The sequence below is a fragment of the Mobula birostris genome, chromosome 4 (assembly GCF_030028105.1).
Source record: "Mobula birostris isolate sMobBir1 chromosome 4, sMobBir1.hap1, whole genome shotgun sequence".
Classification (NCBI taxonomy): domain Eukaryota; kingdom Metazoa; phylum Chordata; class Chondrichthyes; order Myliobatiformes; family Myliobatidae; genus Mobula; species Mobula birostris.
The window spans coordinates 145,416,840-145,436,286 of record NC_092373.1 but is presented as its reverse complement, the minus strand read 5'-3'; the positions used below and the strand labels follow the sequence as shown (position 1 = coordinate 145,436,286).

The 19,447-nt window shown below is 41.7% G+C and overlaps 1 protein-coding gene across 1 annotated transcript in view; it reads right to left on the bottom strand.

Annotated features, from left to right (window-relative positions):
* maml3 (mastermind-like transcriptional coactivator 3) overlaps nucleotides 1-16,979 on the bottom strand; it is a 515,499-nt gene extending 498,520 nt beyond the window's left edge. Inside the window, exon 1 of the mRNA XM_072256202.1 lies at nucleotides 16,839-16,979. Coding sequence (XP_072112303.1) covers nucleotides 16,839-16,859 — 21 coding nt within the window. The 5' untranslated portion in view covers nucleotides 16,860-16,979. The remainder of the gene's footprint in view (nucleotides 1-16,838) is intronic.
* Between the last annotated feature and the right edge of the window lie 2,468 nt (nucleotides 16,980-19,447).

Here is a 19,447-nt window from a genome sequence, read left to right as displayed (position 1 = left end):
GAACCCCCACACCACCAGCTTCAAGAAAGCTAACTCCCTTCAACCATTTGGCTCTTGAACCAATCTACACAACCCTAACCAGTACTTCATAAGAACATAAGAAATAGGAGCAGGAGTAGGCCATCTAGCCCGTCAAGTGTGCTCTGCCATTCAATAAGATCATAGCTAATCTGGCCATGGACTCATCTCCACTTACCTGCCTTTTCCCCGTAACCCTTAATTCCCCTACTATGAAAAAATCTATACAACCTTGTCTTAAATATATTTACTGAGGTAGCCTCCACTGCTTAATTGGGCAGAGAATTCCACAGATTTACCATTCTCTGGGAAAAGCAGTTCCTCCTCATCTCCGTCCTAAATCTACTCCCCCGAATCCTGAGGTTATGTCCCCTAGTTCTAGTCTCACCTACCAGTGGACACAATTTTCCTGCCTCTATCTTACCTATCCCTTTCATAATTTTATATGTTTCTATAAGATCTCCTCTCATTCTTCTGAATTCCAGCGAGTACAGTCCCAGGCGACTCAATCTCTCCTCATAGTCTAACCCCTTCACCTCTGGAATCAACCTGGTGAACCTCCTCTGCACCACCTCCAAAGCCAGTATATCCTTCCCCAAGTAAGGAGACCAGAACTGCACGCAGTATTCCAGGTGCGGCCTCACCAGTACGCTTTACGGTTGCAGCATAACCTCCGTGCTCTTAAATTCAATCCCTCTAACATTCCATTTGTCTTCTTGATAGTCTGCTGCACCTGCAAACCAACCTTTTGTGATTCATGCACAAGCACTCCCAAATCCCTCTGCAATTTTTTACCCGTTAGATAATAATTTGCTCTTTCCTTTTTCCTTCCAAAGTGGATGAACTCACATTTACCAACACTGTACTCCATCTGTCAGACCATTGCCCACTCACTTAACCTATCTATATCTCTCTGTAGACTCTCTGTATCTTCTGCACAATTTGCTTTTCCACTCAATTTAGTATCATCAGCAAACTTAGGTAAATTAATAATCTGGAAGAGGGGACTGAGTGTAATGTACATCACAAACAGTTGTGGGCCCAGCACTGACCCGTGCGGCACACCGCTCACCACTGATTGCCAACCAGAATAACACCCATGTATCCCAACTCTCTGCTTTCTATTAGTTAACCAATCCTCTATCCATGCTAATACATCACCCCCAACTCTATGCATCCTTATCTTATGGATAAGTCTTTTATGTGGCACCTTATCGAATGCCTTCTGGAAATCCAAGTAAATAACGTCCATCTGTTCCCCTCTATCCTCTGTGCTCGTTATATCCTCAAAAAACTCCAGTAAGTTTGTCAAATAGGATCTGCCTTTGCTGAATCCATGCTGCGTCATTAGGATGGATCCATTTCTTTCCAGATGCCTCGCTATTTCTTCTTTAATGATAGTTTCAAGCATTTTCCCATTCACAGATGTTAAACTAACTGGCCTATAGTTACCCACCTTTAGCCTACATCCTTTTCTGAACAGTGGGGTGACATTTGCTGTCTTCCAATCCGCCAGGACCTGCCCAGAGTACAGGGAATTTTGATAAATCATCATCATAGCCTTTATTATAACTCTTGCCATTTCTTTCAATGCCCTGGGATGCATTCCATCAGCACCAGGGGACTTATCTATCTTCAAGTCCACAAGTTTGCTCAGCATTACCTCTTTAGTGATAGCAATTGTATTGAGGTCCTCACCTCCCATCGTATCCATAGCATCTCTCTTTGGCATGTTAGACGTGTCCTCCACCGTGAAGACTGACACAAAATAGTCATTCAACACCTCGACTATTCCCTCATTACCCAATATCAATTCCCCCTTCTAGTCCTCCAAGGGACCTACATTCACTTTAGCCACCTTTTCTGCTTTATATAGTTATAAAAATATTATATGTAATTATAATATTATATTGTTATATAGCAACACCATGACAACCTTGCACTGCAATGGAATTAGGGTTTTTTTGTTTTAATTGTAAAATTGATACTTTCTCATGAATTCTGCATGTCTAATGCTATGTGCCTGAAATGCTGCCGCAAGCAAGCTTTTCATTGCACCAGTGCATTACTTGGCATTGATTAAAAAGTATTAGCCTGGATCTGCAAAAAAGGGAACAAACGAATGTGCAAGAAAATCGGTTAAAATTAGTCAACGTTGGCAGTTCATTCCTTTTTCAAACTTCTTTTAGACAACAGTTGTCCTTTCATAATGTATGCCCCATGGTTAGCAGAACAAATGTAGTCTTCAAGATCTTCAACGGCCTAGTGAACCAATGTGCAGTGTACTCATGAGAACCATATTACAAGACCAGCTCATTAGCTCTAGGATAAGATTTCAGATATATTTGAGTCACCAAAGCTCTAATGCCTTACTAGTTGATGAAACTTCAAGTTGTCTATATTTTGCCATTCTGGTTTCATGCAACACATCTGCCGGTCCCTCTGCCAGCGATTTCCATATATCACTCTGGAAAAGTACAGAGGAACGACTGGCAGAGTGACCAGGCAGGCATCGATACAATGAAGGATCAGAGTCAGAATCAGCTTTATTATCACTGGCATGTGATGTGAAATTTGTTAACTTAGCAGTAACAGTTCAATGCAATACATAATCTAGCACAGAGAAAAAATATTAATAATAAAATAAAACATAATAATAAATAAATCAATTACTTATATTGAATAGATTTTTTAAAAATGTGCAAAAACAGAAAAACTGTATATTAAAAAAAAAGTGAGGTAGTGTCCAAGGCTTCAAAGTCCATTGAGGAATCAGATAGCAGAGGGGAAGAAACTGTTCCTGAATCGCTGTGTGTCTGCCTTCAGGCTTCTGTACCTCCTACCTGATGGTAACAGTGAGAAAAGGACATGCCCTGGGTGCTGGAGGTCCTTAATAATGGACGCTGCCTTTCTGAGACACCGCTCCCTAAAGAACATACAGTTATCATTTGTGATGAGAACTTTCCTTTTTAGTGAAAATGGTGTAGGTTTTGCAAATAAAAATGGCTGAGGCGTTTTGTGTTCAAGAAAAACTGTAACAACTCATTTATTGTACTACAAAAACTGGACACAAAGAGCAGTAAAAGTACTTTACATAATTATGTCATCACGTCAGACCAGCCTCTTAAAGTGAACCTAAACTCAATGTCAGTGGCTGTGAATCAAGTACTTTTCAATTAATTACACTAACCCACACAGCTCCCGCCCCCACCCCCAGAATTCACAAAATCTGGCTTTGTGAGCCCACCTGGAGCTCGGAAGAGACACAGGCTCGGGTCCTGTATTCTATGGGTGGAGGAACAGCAGAGGCCTCTGGCTCATCCACAGGTGTGCTGACACACTCGTGGTCATGTCGTGACGGCAGAGGCATAGTGCAGAATCCTTCAAATCTTGATGGGCCAGTTTAAGCCATCTACCAAAATACATTCAGGTTTACCCCTCTTATCTATGATCAGATTCTTTTCTCCCTGTTCCAAAACGTGGAACAAACCATCACAAGGGGGCCTAAGAGGATGTTTGTGTGCATCAAGGTGGACGAAAACAGATGAGGCAGAACGTAGGTCAGCAGGAACCCAAGAGTACTGTACGCCATGATGGGAGGTAGCAATTGGTGAAAAGGAGTTGTATTTACTGAGGATGGTGGTAGTGGCATCAGAAATAAAATCACCTGGCACTCATAATGGCTGTCTGTATACCAGCTCAGCTACGGAGGGCTGCAGGTCCTCTTTTGGAGCTGTTCTGAGCCCCAGCAGGGCCCACGGGACATGATCGTGCCAACACTAATCAGGGCAGCCTTTAAGGAGCAGTGAAAACTCTTCCATTGGCCATTAGCCTGCGGATGATACGCCGGGGTGTGATTTAGTCTAATGCTGAGGTTCTGGGCCATCGCAGCCCAGAGGCTTGGTATGAACTGGGGACATGATCAGAGGAAATATCAAACTGAGCAACCCACGTGCTAACGACTGCTGAGCCACGTCTGTGGCCATCGTCAATGCGAGGGGAACGACTCGCAGTACACCATGATAAAGAGTTGAGTGAAACTACGGGAGGGGAGAAGAGGGCCAATAAGGTCTACATTGACATGGTCAATTCGTCGCTCAGGGACCTCAAAAGGCGCCAATGGTGCCTGAACATGACAGATTTGGCCCACTGGCACTCCACACAGGTTGCAGTCCAATCATGCACATCCGTTCGAAGGCCGTGCCACACAAACCAGTTTCTGCGAGGCCTTCTGGCTCTGATGCAAGAGGCCAGGTATGGAGTCAAAAACAGTCGGCCTCCAGTTTGTGCGCACAATGGGGCGAGGGCAACTGGTTAAGACATCACACAGGAGACAAACTCCATCTTCCCGGAACTTCACGTCAATTACCTGCAGGATTGTGACTGCTGTTCAGTAAGCCTGGTCCTCTGGGTCATTAGCTTGGTCGGTTGCCATGCCGACAAAGTCAACCCCTATGTGTTTGGCCTCAGTGGATGGCCGTGGGTTGCTATCAGCCACAGCATTATTTTTCCTCTTGATGTGTTGTTTGTCAGTTGTGCACTCTGATATGTAGGTCTGGTGGTGTTGCTGCAGGCCAGGGGTCTGATATTTTGACCATCGCATGCATGAGGGGTTTGTGGTCAACCAACGCTCTGAAATAGCAGCCCTCTGGAAGAAAGCAAAAAATGGTGGGCAGCCAGATAGAGACCAAGAAGCTCATGGTCAAACATGCTGTACAACCCTCTGGAGGGACAGAGCTGCCAGCTGAACAAGGCGAGCAGCTGCCACACGCCTCTGACCAACTGCTCGTGCACAGCACCCACAGCATCGTTTGTAGCGTCAGTAGTAATAGTCTGTAGTAACAGCTACAGTAGTAATAGTGAGTACTCAGTAGTAATAGTCAGTAATAATAGCTACAGGTGCTTTGGTGGTGCAGGTGTGCCAGTAGGGTCACAATGGAAAGAGCTCGTTTGGTATCATCAAATGCCCTGGTCATGTCCGCTTACCAGTCAAGCACTTGATTTGGGGTACTGTATTGCCTTTAATCGCTCTATACCAGGGAAGCATAAGCTCAGCAGCTCGTGGAATGAAGTGGTGATAGAAATTCACCATGCCTAAAAACGCCAATAGTTTTTTAGTAGTGTGGGGTGGTGGGAAATCCATTAACAGCAGCTAATTTTGATGGGAGGCATTTATCACCTTCTGCAGGGAAGCAATAGCTGATAAAGTCGATGGTTGACAACCCAAACTGGCATTTAGCAGGGTTAATGATCAACCCGTGTTGGCTTAAGAGCTTGAAAAGTGTGCAGAGATGGGATACATTTCAGATTTGGATGTACTGCCGACAAGCATGTCACCCAGGTAAACAAAAAGAAAGTCTAACTCTTTCAATACAGAGTCCATCAAGCATTGGTTAAAGTCTGTGCTGCAACTTTCAGCCCAACTGGCATGCGCAGAAACTCAGAGGTTAAATGAGGTTATCACAGCCGTTTTGGGAATCTTTTCCAAGCACACAGGCACCTGGTGGTAGTCCTTAACTACAGCAATTCAGGAAAAAAAATACTTTCTGACTAAACATGCCGAAAAGTCCTGGATGTGTGCGACCAGGTAACAATTGGGGGTGGTGGCCTCATTAAGGAGATGGTAATCACCACATGGGTGGTAACCACCATTGAACTTAGGGACCATATGGAGAGGCAAAGCCCAGGGGCTATTGGACTGGTGTACAATACCAAGTCTTTCCGTATTGGTGAACTCAGCCTTTGCAGTTGCCAGCTTTTCTGGGTCCAGTCTAGGTGCACATGGTGCATGTGTTTGACAGAGTCGTGGGGTCCTTGACATCTACAAGCTGGCACTTCTTAAGACCGACACACAGGAAATCTTCACCAAGCTGAGGTCCAGCCACTTTAGCCAGGACGAAGTCCCATGTGTAACGTCACCCACTGAATGAGAGCGTCACCCATCGTGTCCCGTAATCTCCTTCCGGGATCATAACCCCCAGTTTGCAGTCACATTAAACCTTCAATTATTGAGCAGACTGTAATCCATTTTAGCTCCTGTTCATCTGTCTCAGGACTTTTTTCCACAATTGTGAATCAAAGCAAAGAATTTTCAGTTGAGGTTCAAATATCAAGATAGAGATTATGTGGAGATGCTAATGGGTGTGCCTAGCTGAGTAAACAATTAAAAAGAGCATTTCATTCTGTAAAATGGAGATTGGGAGCAGATACAAGGTCAGAAGGGGGTTGGCCCAATGAAAAGCTCGGCTAGGCTGGTCTGACGTGTAGAACCTCTCATTCTTAATACTCAACAATGCCAGAAAACTGTCACAGGATTCTTCATTGGGACAACTTTAAAATGCTCCACCGATTTCATAACTTTATCTGAGAAATACTGGAGTCCTGTATCTGCATTATTTCTGGTGAGTTTGCCCAGCTGCTCTGTATATGGGACTCATGAAACACCCAATTACATCTCCTCCCAGGATAGAGAAGTAGCAATACACAGTGAATAACCTGATGAGAAATTTTTAAAAAACATGCGATTATGGATCATATGCACAAAAGACAAAAAATACCAGCTCTTTACAATCAAATTTCATTATTAGGATTCAGACATTTTTATATTATATATGGGGTGACAAACTGAGCATGTTGAGGAACCAAGACAAGTTTGCAATTGAAGATTCATAATTCTGTTCTTCCAAAAGATTGTTGTGAATTGGGTCATTTCCAATTATATACCTTATTGAAAACTACAAAGAGATAATTAGGATTATCTTAGCATTGTACTTGTGCACTTCCCTAACCCTCAGTCAAACTGCCTCCTGTGAACTGGAAGTACTTAACTCCATCCTCCACTGGAGGGAAGTTGTTGCAAGATATTTTTCTATGATTAGCTTAGGACTTCTCTGAAGATATTGAAAATTAAAAGTTACGCAGGTCACTGACCAGCAAGCAGCAAAGTGCTTAGTAGTCTTGCATTCAGTTATTGAGCAGAGCACTGAGTACAAGAACTGGGATGTCATCTTACGACTATAAAATGTGTAAGTGAGACCGTATTTGTAGCAGTGTATGCAGTTCTATTTGCCCAGCTACAGGAAGGATGTGATTAAGCTAAAAGGGTGTAGAAAAGATTAATGAGGATGGTACTAGGAGTGGAGAGCTTGAGTTATAAGGTAAGACGAGAGGGTCCGGGACTTTTTTCCATGGAGTGTAAGAGGCTGTGGGGTAACGTTTTAGAAGTAGGTATAAAGCCTTAAGGACACAGGTAAGGTGAATGGTCTAGACTAGACGGCAAAGACTTACCAACACACACATAGCTCTGGAGGAAGTCAGCAAGCCGGGCAGCATCTAGGAAAAGAGTACAGTTGATGTTTTGGGCTGAAGCCCTTTGGCAGGACCTGAAACATCGACTATACTCTTTTCCATAGATGCTGCCTGGCCTGCAGAGTTCATCCAGCATTTTGTGCGTGTTGCTCGGATTTCCAGCATCTGCAGATTTTCTCTCGTTTGGCAAAGATTTATGGTGATTAGCTACGATGTAAAGAGGACCCGTGGGTCAACTTTTCCCAGGCAAGGTTGGTGGGTCTGTGGATGAGCAGTCAAAGGAAGTAGTAGAGGCAGGTATAATTTCAACATTTTAAAGGCATTTAGACTGGTAGAAAGATAGAAAAGGTTTAGAGGTACTGTATATGAACAGATGGGACTTGGTTGGCACAGTTAAGTTAGACCAAAGGGCATGTTTACATGCTCTGTGGCAGTATGACTCTAAACTGACCTCAGACAAAAGTGAAACTCTTCATTTACCCTTGTCCTAAGAAATACCTCCTATACTTCCAGAGTGTGAGATTAAAAAAAAGTCCATTGCTGTAGACTGACGACAGAGCCTCATACCCTCATGTGTTTGGGAAACATTTTCAACATAAGATTATTTAATCAAAAAGCAAAAAAAAAAGAGGACCAGATGCTTGAAATCTGAAGGGAAAAAAAAACAAAAATGCTGGAAATATTCAGTAGTTCAGAAGATCAAGAGATGCAACTTGATCCACTGAATATTTTGTTACAGTTTTGTAATCATCCTTATGCAAATTTTCATCAATACCTATAGAATCTGTTTTGGCAGCGATGAGGGATTACTGGCAGTCAGGACAAATGACTGTATGCGTGGAAGAAATGGGGGGGGGATGTGGTTGGAGAGTAGAAGTAAAAGAACATTTTGGGACATTTAAACAAGGATCATGCCCAGTAATAGGATCAATATTGTAGCCATAAGAGATTCTGCAGATGCTGGAAGTCTTCAGTAACATACAAAATAGTTTTTCTACACATGGCCCTTGTACCTTCTTCAAAGCTTTAAATCTCTGCCCCCAGTTTTTGAACCTTCTGCAAATGGGAACAGCTACCGTTTAAGCTGATCGTGATCTGGAAGAAATCTATAAAATCATCTTTCAACCTTCGTTCCAAGGAGAACAAATTCAGCCCTCATCTCTGAGTTGATCCCCATCCTTGTGGGAAATCTTTTCCATGCCATTTATTGGACCATTGTACCCTTCCTAAATGAAATTACCATTATATCATAAGCTTTTCCCCTTAAAAAATACTTTATGTCACTGAAGTGTATTGCTGACTGCAACATCATGCGCAGTTCATAGACACTGCTTGTTAAAGTTAGTGTTCTGATGTTTGGCGATCGGACTGCCTGTTATCTAACCAGCGTATGAATTGATTTTGAACATCACAAACATTTTGAACTCTAAATTTACAACAGGAGTGCTTCTAAATTCAACGATGATTACTAAAACCAAGTTCCATTCCATAGATCGTATACTGTAGAGTGTTAAAAGTAATACATTTTCAGGCAATGTGATCATCTAGAAGCTAGTCTTTTACTTGCATTTAGTTTGGATGCACTTCACTAGTGTACAGCTCTGGCTGGAGTTACATAATGATAAAAGTAACCATTGATTCTAAATCTATATTGATTAGATGCTTCTATAACAACTTCATGCTTTAATCACCCATTTCTAACAAGGTGCAAGAGATCATTAGACTAGAATCACACCCACCATGAATCAGCACCTGTTGGAGAAGGTAGAAAATGTGGAGGGAAAGGTGCAGATGAGGATTGGTGGCAATCCTCAAATGCCCTTGAGCAGGGTCATAACTATGAGATAAATGTGCAAGAAATAAGGATTTCTGTCGAATCATGCGTAATATATAGGAGACACACGGAACTGCAGATGCTGATATCTGGAGTGAAAAACAACCTGCTGGAGGAACTTAGCTGGTCAGGTAGCATCTAGGGAGGAAAATAGACCGTCATCTTTTCAGATCAAGACCCTTCACTGGACTGGGATTCATGGCAATCTGCTGGAGTTGGCTTACTGAGTGACAATACCTTTACAGGATTAAACATAAAAGAAAATACAAAATTACAGCAGCAAAGTGCAAGTACAAAGTCTGTTAATGTAAGATACTTACCACATCGCTTAGAAATTCATTCCTTACATCACCAAAACAACATATTAGATCATAGATTAAGGGTGAAACAGCAGGGTATATAAAGCTGCCTTTAAGCGTATATAGTAAATCCTAGACTAACATTCAGGTACGGGCTGCAAAACAGCACACAGTATTCATGCTACAAAAGAACAGGCAACAGGCATTTCCAACAAGAGACTAACCAGTGCCTCTACATCCTGAGGAGGCTAAAGAAATTCAGCACATCCCCATTGACCCTCGTCAGGTACACCATAGCAGACATCCTATCCAGATACATCATGGCTTGGTCTAGCAGCTGCTCTGCCCCAAACTGCCGGAGGTTGTGGACACAACTCAGCATATCACCAGAACCAAACTCCTCTCTGTGGACTCAGCTTACACCTCTTCCTGCTTCACTAAAACAGCCAACAGAATCGCCACTCTGAACATTTTCTCTTCTCTCCCCCATCCCCAATCAAGCAAATTATACAAAATCCTGAAAGCATATACCCAGACATCCCACCTCTCCCAGAAGTTCCGGGAGTCTCCTGCATATTGATAGTGGCTCCCTGATGCCCGCAAATTATATACAATATCCCGGAAATCAATTTTTTTGAGAGCGAGCAAGCGAGAGAGTGTGAGAGTGAGAGAGGGAGAGAGCGAGAGAGTGCGAGAGAGAGAGAGAGAGAGAGAGAGCACACCATTGCAGGGTGTTCCAAAAAAAGAAAATATAAAACGTACATCACCCCAGACTACACTAAAGTGTACCCCTGCCTAATAAGGGTCAAAAATGAGGACAGTGTTGCTTGCTGCACTGTTTGCAACAGTGACTTTTCTATTGCCCATGGTAGGTTAAGACAGTAAAAGACATGTTGAGGTGAGTTTAACAGGTGTCATTCGTTCATTAGCATAGCTAATATTATTTAAACTAGCTGGCTAGCTGCTAAGGAGCTACTCCATTGCAAACATCCCACCTCTCCCGGAAGTTCCAGGAGTCTCCCGCAAATTGATGGTGCTACCTCCCTGAAATGAGTTTTTGCAGGGTGGGATGTCTGCATACCACTAGGTCCAAGCACAGCTTCCATCTCATTATAATAAGACTATAGAATGGACTCTTGAAAAATCACAATCTGCCTCAGGGCCTTGCACCTTACTATCTGCCTGCCCTTCCTCTCTCTGTGCTACCTCAATGTACTGATATGATGTACTGATTCATGTGGATCGCATCCAAAATTAAGCTTTGCACTGTATCTATCCTCGGCAACACCATCATCTAGCCTCCTACCAAAGTTCAAATTTCACTGTGAATTTATTATCAAAATACATACATGTCACCATATAGAACCCTGAGATTAATGTTCTAGCTTGTGTTCTCTATTAATTCACAGAGTAATAAGCATAATAGAATTACTGAAAGACTGCACCAACACCAGCATTCAACCAGTGTGCAAAAGACAACAAACTGCAAATGCAAAAAGAAAGAACTAATAATAAATAAGCAATAAATACTGTGAATCTGAGATGAAGAGTTGAAGAAAGTGAGTCCATAGGTTGTGGGAGCATTTCAGTGATGGGGCAAATGAGGTTGAGTGAAGTTATCAAGAGCCTGATGAATGAGGGGTATTAACTGTTCCTGAACCTGGTGATATGAAGCCCAAGGCTTCTGTACCTTCTTCCTGATGGCAGCAGCGAGACGGGAGCATGTCCTGGTTGGTGGGGGTCCCTGATAACGGATGCTGCTTCCCTGTGAAAGACTTTTCTGTAGATGTGCTCAATGGTGCGGAAGGCTTTACCCGTGATGGACTGAACCGTGTCTACTACCCTTTTTGTACGATTTTCTATTCAAGGGCATTGGTGTTTCCATACCAGGCTGTGATGCAGGCAGTCAATATACTCTCCACCTCACATTTATAGAAGTTCGTCAAACTTTTGGATGTCACACTGAATATCCTGGGAGTCACCACTGACAAGAAACTTGGCAAGTCCAAACACATAAGTGCAGTGACAACGAGAGCAAATCAGAAGACGAGTTTCCTGAGGTGATTAACTTACCTTCTGACACCAGAATCTACCAGACACAGGCCAGAAGTGTGGTGAAATACTTTCCACTTACTGGATGAACATAGTGTCAATTAACTCAGAAGGAACATGAAATTGCCCGGGACAAAGCAGCCTGCTTGACTGCCGATACCTCAACCGCCTTGGACCTTTCCTCCATCACAAACATGCAGTGGCTCAGTGCGTATCATAGAGAAATGTGCTTCCTCCACTAATAGCACAAAAATGCATTGTATGTTGCTGCTGCCAACTCCCAAACTCGCACCCTCACTACCAAGAAGAACAAGGGCAGCAGGTGTGTAGGTACACCACCTCCTGCAGATTCCCCTCCAAGACATACATCTCCCTAATGTGCAAAGATAACACTGGTCCTGGACACCCTACCCAAGAGCACTGTTCGACTGTCATTCAAAAGGCAGCTCATCACCACCATTCCAGAGGGCAATTCGGCTGGTCATAAATACAGGCCTTGACCAGGACAGCCAAATCTGAAAATAAATGTAAAAATCCAGGAAAAAGTTTCATTTTTTAAGCAATTTGAGCCAGCATGAAAGCCACAATATGAAAGCAAGTATACTGAATCAATAAGGCTGAACTTAAAATTTGCCCTGTTGCAACTGCATTGTATTCAGAAGACTGGATGGAAAACTCTTTTGCAGAGAAGTTAAAACACAGGAAACACCAAGATGGATTAAGATTGAAGATCAGCTGCACATTCAATTTGCACTTGATGGGATAAGCTGGCTGGCAAAATTCAGTGTAATTTTAGTGCCATTCTTGGAAGATTCTGCCCAGATGATTGACAATAAAAATTGGGCATTTGAACTTGTTAGTTGGTGCTTTCATACTAATGTACAATCATAAAAGCACATGGCTGAGAGGTTGCACTGCTGCAGTACTTTTAAGCTCAAAGTAGCGGATAATTTTCCTCTGAAGTTAGGAATTAATATCAATTCCTAGCAAGTTATGCTGCCTTGCGTTCAGCATGGCTGAGCCCAAGAGAGGTGACAACATCCTGGAAGGACTATGCCCGAGGAATGCACACACTAGATGGCTGGGCCAATGGTCATCGTGACAAACAAGATACATCATGACCAAAAAAATCGCACTAAATAAATTAACTGAATTAAGACTGAATAAATAGGAAAATTAAAAAAAATATATCACAAAGTGGATCACTAATTTTTATAGATTCACCGTAGAAAGCATTCTTCTAGGGTGCATCACAACCTGGTATGGAAGTTGTCCTGTCCAAGACTGGAAGAAGCTGCAGAAGATCGTGAACACGGTGCAGCACATCACACAAACCAACCTTCTGTCCTTGGACTCACTTTACACCGCACGCTGTCGGAGCAGTGCTGCCAGGATAATCAAGGACACGACCCACCCAGCCAACACACTTTTCGTCCCTCTTCCCTCCAGGAGAAGGCTCAGGAGCTTGAAGACTCGTACGGCCAGATTTGGGAACAGCTTCTTTCCAACTGTGATAAGACTGCTGAACTGATCCCGACCCGGATCTGAGCTGTACCCTCCAAATATCCGGACCTGCCTCTTGGTATTTTTGCACTACCTTACTTTCCATTTTTCTATTTTCTATTTATGAGCTATAATTTAAATTTTTAATATTTACTATCAATTTGTAATCCAGGGAGCGAGAAGCACAGAATCAAATATCGTTGTGATGATTGTACGTTCTAGTATCAATTGTTTGGCGACAATAAAGTATTTGTGTGAATTAGTCACAAACCTTCAACAGAAAGACAATATAATCAAGAAGATGAAAGAGATATCTGACAGAATCTGATACAAAGAGTCCATTCTAAAAAGTGGAGCCATTACAGATTAAGAATATTTTAAAAAAGTGCACAAACGCACTGAAGTTTAACAAACAAAATTCTCCAGAGAGAAATTACTTTGATACCAAGGTCTCTATTAATTTGCTTCAACAGATAAAACTATGTGGAATGAGTGCCAGCTTTCTTGAAAGAAACTTTGGAGGGAACCAGCCAATAATACTCCTTATCCAAAAATCTAAAATCTGAAACCCTCTGATATCTTAAGTTTTTTTGAGTGCTAGCATAATGGCACAAATGCAAAATTCCACAAGGCACTAAGATGATTCTTAGGCGATGCACAGGTCTCTACACAGCACAAACAGTTCTGAGAAGTGACCTCACAAATGTAATGAACAAAAGTTAATAAAAATAGAAAAACACCACATAAAATGAAAAATGAAGATCTCGATCGTGTATTGAAAGAGTGGATTTGTCAGTGTCAGAGTGAACATATGCTGCTTAAAGTAAAACTGCAAAGATCTATCAGAATGAACTGAAAATTGAAGTGAATATTCAGCAGGCTGATTGCCAAAAATTAAGAAAAGGCACAGTTAAGTTTTTAACATGTCTGCTGATCACGAAGCAGCAGAGAAATTTACTGATGAGTTCGCCAAGATCAATGCTGATGAAAATCTAACACCAGAACAAGTCTACAATGCTGATAGTTTTTATACATTTATACCTTACATTAAACCTAAAAAAGTAAAATACAAATACAGTGTACTATAACATTTCAATCAAAACACAACATCGTAAGTGGAGACTGAGAGCCTGCCGTTGTTTGCTGTTGTTCAACAGCTGATTCAGGTATTTTCCTGATGCTGCTGTATTGCTTTTGTTACCCTGCACACATTCTATTTTCATTATATTAATGGTATGTAATAACTTTTACTGTTATGTACGTATGTGCAGACAAGTGTAAAGACTGCTTAACTGTAGCACATAAATTCAGAGCCGGAAATGATGCCAATCCCAAGCCATCTCATTATATGTGTAAATATGTAAAAATCTGAAATCCAAAATGCCCCAAGCTTTTTAGACAAGGGGTACTCAAAGTGTAGCTAGTTTAATTGGTCTTTTGCACCTTTACCCAGGCTGGATGACCATTTTGCATGCATCTTTTTCAAAAGATACTGCCTGACCTGCTGAATGTCTTTTTAAATTCCAGATTTCTACCATCTCCAGTTGTTGAATTTTCTGCAACATAGAGCAGCTTTGCTGCTTGGAGTTTAGCAGAACACTGAGCTCTCTGACTCTGTGGCTCCAATTTCAATTCGACTTATGATGATTATTTTTCAGGCTCAAGTATTTAAAACCTAAAATACCCACATTTGTGTTGGGGGGGGGGGTTGGAATTGATGGGGTGGTTGATTGACAGTGTGCAAGTTTGTCCATTATTCCATGCTGAGGAATTTTGTCATTACCTGAGACCTGGATCAATCTAAAACCAGGGATGGAGCAACTGTAATTGAAATGGATTGACAATATGCCAGCTTGACTCAATTACAATTGGTAGAGTTATTTCTTTGTTTCTGAAAGTTGCAAATTGAAAACCCACATGAAACCAAATAGAATGCCCAGGGTCACACACTAATCCAGTACTAAAATCTACAGTGCCTCAGCGGAAGTGTAAGCTAAAGTTGCAGCTGATGTTAGTGAAAGATACCTTATTACTTTTTGAAAAAGAGTGGCCAATCACCCTCCTGGCATTCTGGCTAATATACAATCATCTTATCTAAAATAACCACAGGAGAGGATGTATGAGATAGGGGCCAAAATATGGGATAGAACCCTTCCTTAAAGCAAGCAGAATCATTATTATCATTATAATCATTAGAATAGGTATTCTACAGGAGTTGGATTTGAGTGCTAGAGTGAACCATTTCAACAAATCTTCACACACAGACAAATGCATTCACTTTATTTTAGACGAATTGCATTCAAAACATCTCAATATGTAATGGAGATCTGAGCATCCTCAAAACAATATTACGACTGAGTTCAAAGGTTTCAAACTATGCACCAAGGACTGCACACATAATGTTGGCTAAAATATGTTGATTACTGTAACAACAGGTCCTTAAGATATGGGTCCAATAAAATGTACAGTATATAGCACATGCAGGATAAGAACCAAAATTATAAAAATATAATACAGGGATTGAAGACGGAATAGAATAGTTCTGGATGCTTATAAATCTAGTAATAAGCACTCACAGAATAAAAACCTTGCGTTAAGGTTGAGGCAAAAAGCTCATGATAAATTAGATACACGATTGGGACATGACACCTTGTCTAAAATAAAGACCAAATTGAAATGGAAAGATAGAAAATAAACTTAATAATATCCAATATTAAAAGCACAGAGATAATGTGCAAAGCAAATGTATTTCAACACATTCACGGGGACCAAGGCCAAATGATGTGACCGCCACCGTCCCCACCCCCACCCCAAACTTCTAGCTCAGAAATATTTTCCCCTGTTGTCCTCATGACACGAGAGGCCCCAGGTTTAACCCTGCATGGTCGGATTGGCAATAAAACAAAACTGGACACCTTAACGAACCAGAGCGGAAACACGGGAGAAAAAAAAAGATTTGGTTTAGTTGCTGGAGGGTTGATAGGATGGAGTGTACGGTAATACATTAGATACAGGAGCAGGTTTGGGATCAGAATTAAAACGTGCGATGGAATCTTTATTGGAAGGGGACTAAGAAAGTAGATGTAGCCACGGTATAGTGACTGGATCTACTCCATGATCATGGCTAAAACCTGGTCCAGATCCGCGAACTGTGCCTGAGACTATTATCTCAGGCTGGATTTATGTCAACAATAAACCTGCAGTGAAGTAGGCAGGTACGTTAACGGATCAGTTTAGGATCAATATAGACTGATCTACGAAACCGCGAGATAGGATGACGGTGTCGGTGGGGTATATGACACCCAAGTAGCTAAAGGATGAGGGAGAAAACAAAATCAAAAATATGGACCGGATTATCGGCATAAATTCGGACTAAATACACAAACCTCTTGATAGCTGATCATCAGAGATTTCTTCTCCCCAGAACTATAGATTCACTCTAGAAATCAAACTTCAATTGATAAAATTTGTTCTCCTGTACCTTCCTGTCTATATTGGAGGTTTTCATCAGAGAGAGAAAAAAACAAGTTATGGCATAAATGTACATTTTAATTTACTCTTTCTTCTGAATCTCAGTTTATTGACAGAGCGAGCCGAACTCCGTAAAGAGTTTGACTCAGATCCACGTCCTTCCTACTTTTGACTTGAATTATCTACATGAGTGCACAGGATGAAACTGGCAATTAAACAGTGTTTTGAACCATGCCTTGGGTTAGGACATCGCAGTAACACTGATCCGAATGTTGTGCTCGCAAGACCGGGTTTATGAGGTTGATGATGAGATCTCCCAGTAGTTTAAATCAACTGAACTAAATCAAACTTACCTCGTCAGACGTGGGTTTCATATCACTTACATAGTAGAGCTTTCTCCCTGTAAACACTCAGGTCGTGTGAAGCCAGTATTGGTATCTCAGCAGCCTCGTTGTTCTCATGATAATGAAGCTGCTCCCCATAACAAAAGCTTCTTTCTCTGTCTCGCTCCCTCTTTAGAGTCACACTCATGCAGTCTTTTAGCAATACTTAAACTGCATGTGCCTATAGTTTAAATGGGGCGGGGGTGGGAGGAGGGGACTGAGGAAAGGAAACTCTGATTTTGACAAAACTAGTACCTGCAGTGGACCGGCCAGTAATCTAGATGGATTTAAGTGGACTTTCTCTAGGAATACAAAAACAAAATGTGAAATAGAGACTTTACTGGATCAGGATTTGGGTTCAACAACGAACATGCTAAGGATTTCGGATGAGAAATCATAACACATTCTTTTGACGATATTATCTAAAATATGGGACAGATCTTTTCTAGGATCAGGATTAGGTGACACTTAAACGTTGGAATAGAGTATCTCTTGGATCCGGACTTCAAATCTCTATACATAAAGCTGCTGAGACAAAGTGGACAAGATGAAATGGTGAAGAAAGGAAAGATCTGATAAGAGAAGTAAAGCAGGTTGTGAAAATAGACACCTTCACTTCACAAGTTTACTTTAAATCTTAACATACACACACAATGCTGGAAGAACTCAGTGGGTCAGGCAGCATCTGTGGAAATGAATAAACAGCCGATGTTTCAGGACGTTTCATCAGGAGTGGAAAGGCAGGGAAAAGAAGCCTGAATAAGAAGTTGGGGAGGGGAAGGAATACAAGCTAGAAGGTGATAGGTGAAGCCGGGTGTGTGGGGAAGGGGGATGAAGTAAGAAGCTGGGAGGAGGTAGGTGGAAAAGGCAAAGGGCTGGAAAAGGAGGAATCGGATATTAGAGGAGAGTGAACTGTGGGGAAAGGGTGGAAAGAGGGGCACGGTGGAAGGTGATTACCAGGTGAGGAGAAGAAATGAGATGAGAAGGGGGCCAGAGTAGGGAATTGAACAAGAGGGAATCGGGAGGGGGAAAATTACTGGAAGTTGGAGCAATCGCTGTTCATGCCATCAGGTTGGAGGCTACCCAACCAGAATGATTATGATTATGGTTTTGCACCACCAACCTTAGAGTGTCCTTATTGTGGCAGTAGAGGAGACAATGTGGGAATGGAGACTGGAATTAAAATGGATGGCCAACGGGAAATTAAAGTGGTCCCCCAATCTACTTTGGGTCTCAACAATGTAGGGTGGCCACATCACGAGCACCAGGTACAATAGGCGACCCTGCAGATTTGCAAGTGAAGTGTTGCCTCACCCTGGAAGGAAACAAATTAAATTAGCGTAATAAATGCATCAATTGTGAATGTCCTTGGGTGGCGTCTTTGAAGTAATACTTTGGTAGATCTTTTTCCTGCAGTTTTGAACCTTATAATTTTGAATAAGGTATGTAGTTGCTGTTACTCTAGATCACAGGATGGTAAGTTGAAGAGCACAGCTTTCAGAGATATCCTAATGTTTTAGCTCTGGTATTATCCAATTACTTTCTAAAATGCTCTAGGATATTTGGCTGCACTACCCTCTCCACAGATTTGTTTTATATATACTGTGCAGAAGAAGAAATGTGATTATAATTCTGAAGTTATTTGTTTCTGATCCAAACTTGCTTACATGTGTTCCCCTCCCACAGTTTCTTTACAAATAATATTCTAGGATTTTCTATTGCAGAAAATTTCCTAGATTTTCCTTAGGTTCTAGAATCCAGGATCATCTTCTGCCTCTTCACACTATGTAGACGTTATGGCTTGCTCCTTTGGTTTGAGAGGTTTACCTCTGAATTTATTCATGACATACATGTCCTGTCAATCTTTTATACTTACATGAATTGAGGATGGGACAAGACCACCCAATACTTTAAGACTGCTCCTACACCTAATAAGAATTTGACTGATCTGATTATATCCTCGACCCTCCAGTCCTATCTACCCACAGTAACCTTTCAACCTCTTGCTAATTACTATCTATCTCCCTCTGCCCTAAAAATAATCAAGGACTCTGCTTCTACATCTCAGGCACAAATGGTTGGTCCATTGTTTTTAAACAGTGAACCCCAATGCAAAATTCTTCTACAAGAGAAAGCATACTCTCCACAGCCTTCCTTGGAATCCCATATTTTTTGATCAAGTTCCCTTTCACTTTCCTAATCTCCAATGAATACATGCCTAGCCCAACCTTTTCTCATAAAAGAACCTGCCTTCCTGATGTTGGTCTTGCTTCTCTGAACTGCTTCCAACGCATTAATATCTTTCTTTAACTTACACAGTACTTCAGATGTGGTCTCACCTACGTTCTGCATAACTGAAACATGGGTTCCTTACTTCTATTTCCATCAATGGTTTCGGTGACATATCATGAGATACATTTAACCAACTAGAGAAAGACCTATTTATTTATGTATAATCTCTGCTTCTTGTTAGCCAGTTAGTTTTCCATCCATGCCAAGGTGTTACCTCCTGTGCCTTGAGCCAATAGTTCTCGAAGCAGCAACAAGTCAAGTGCTTTCTGGAAATCCAGGTGTAGCTT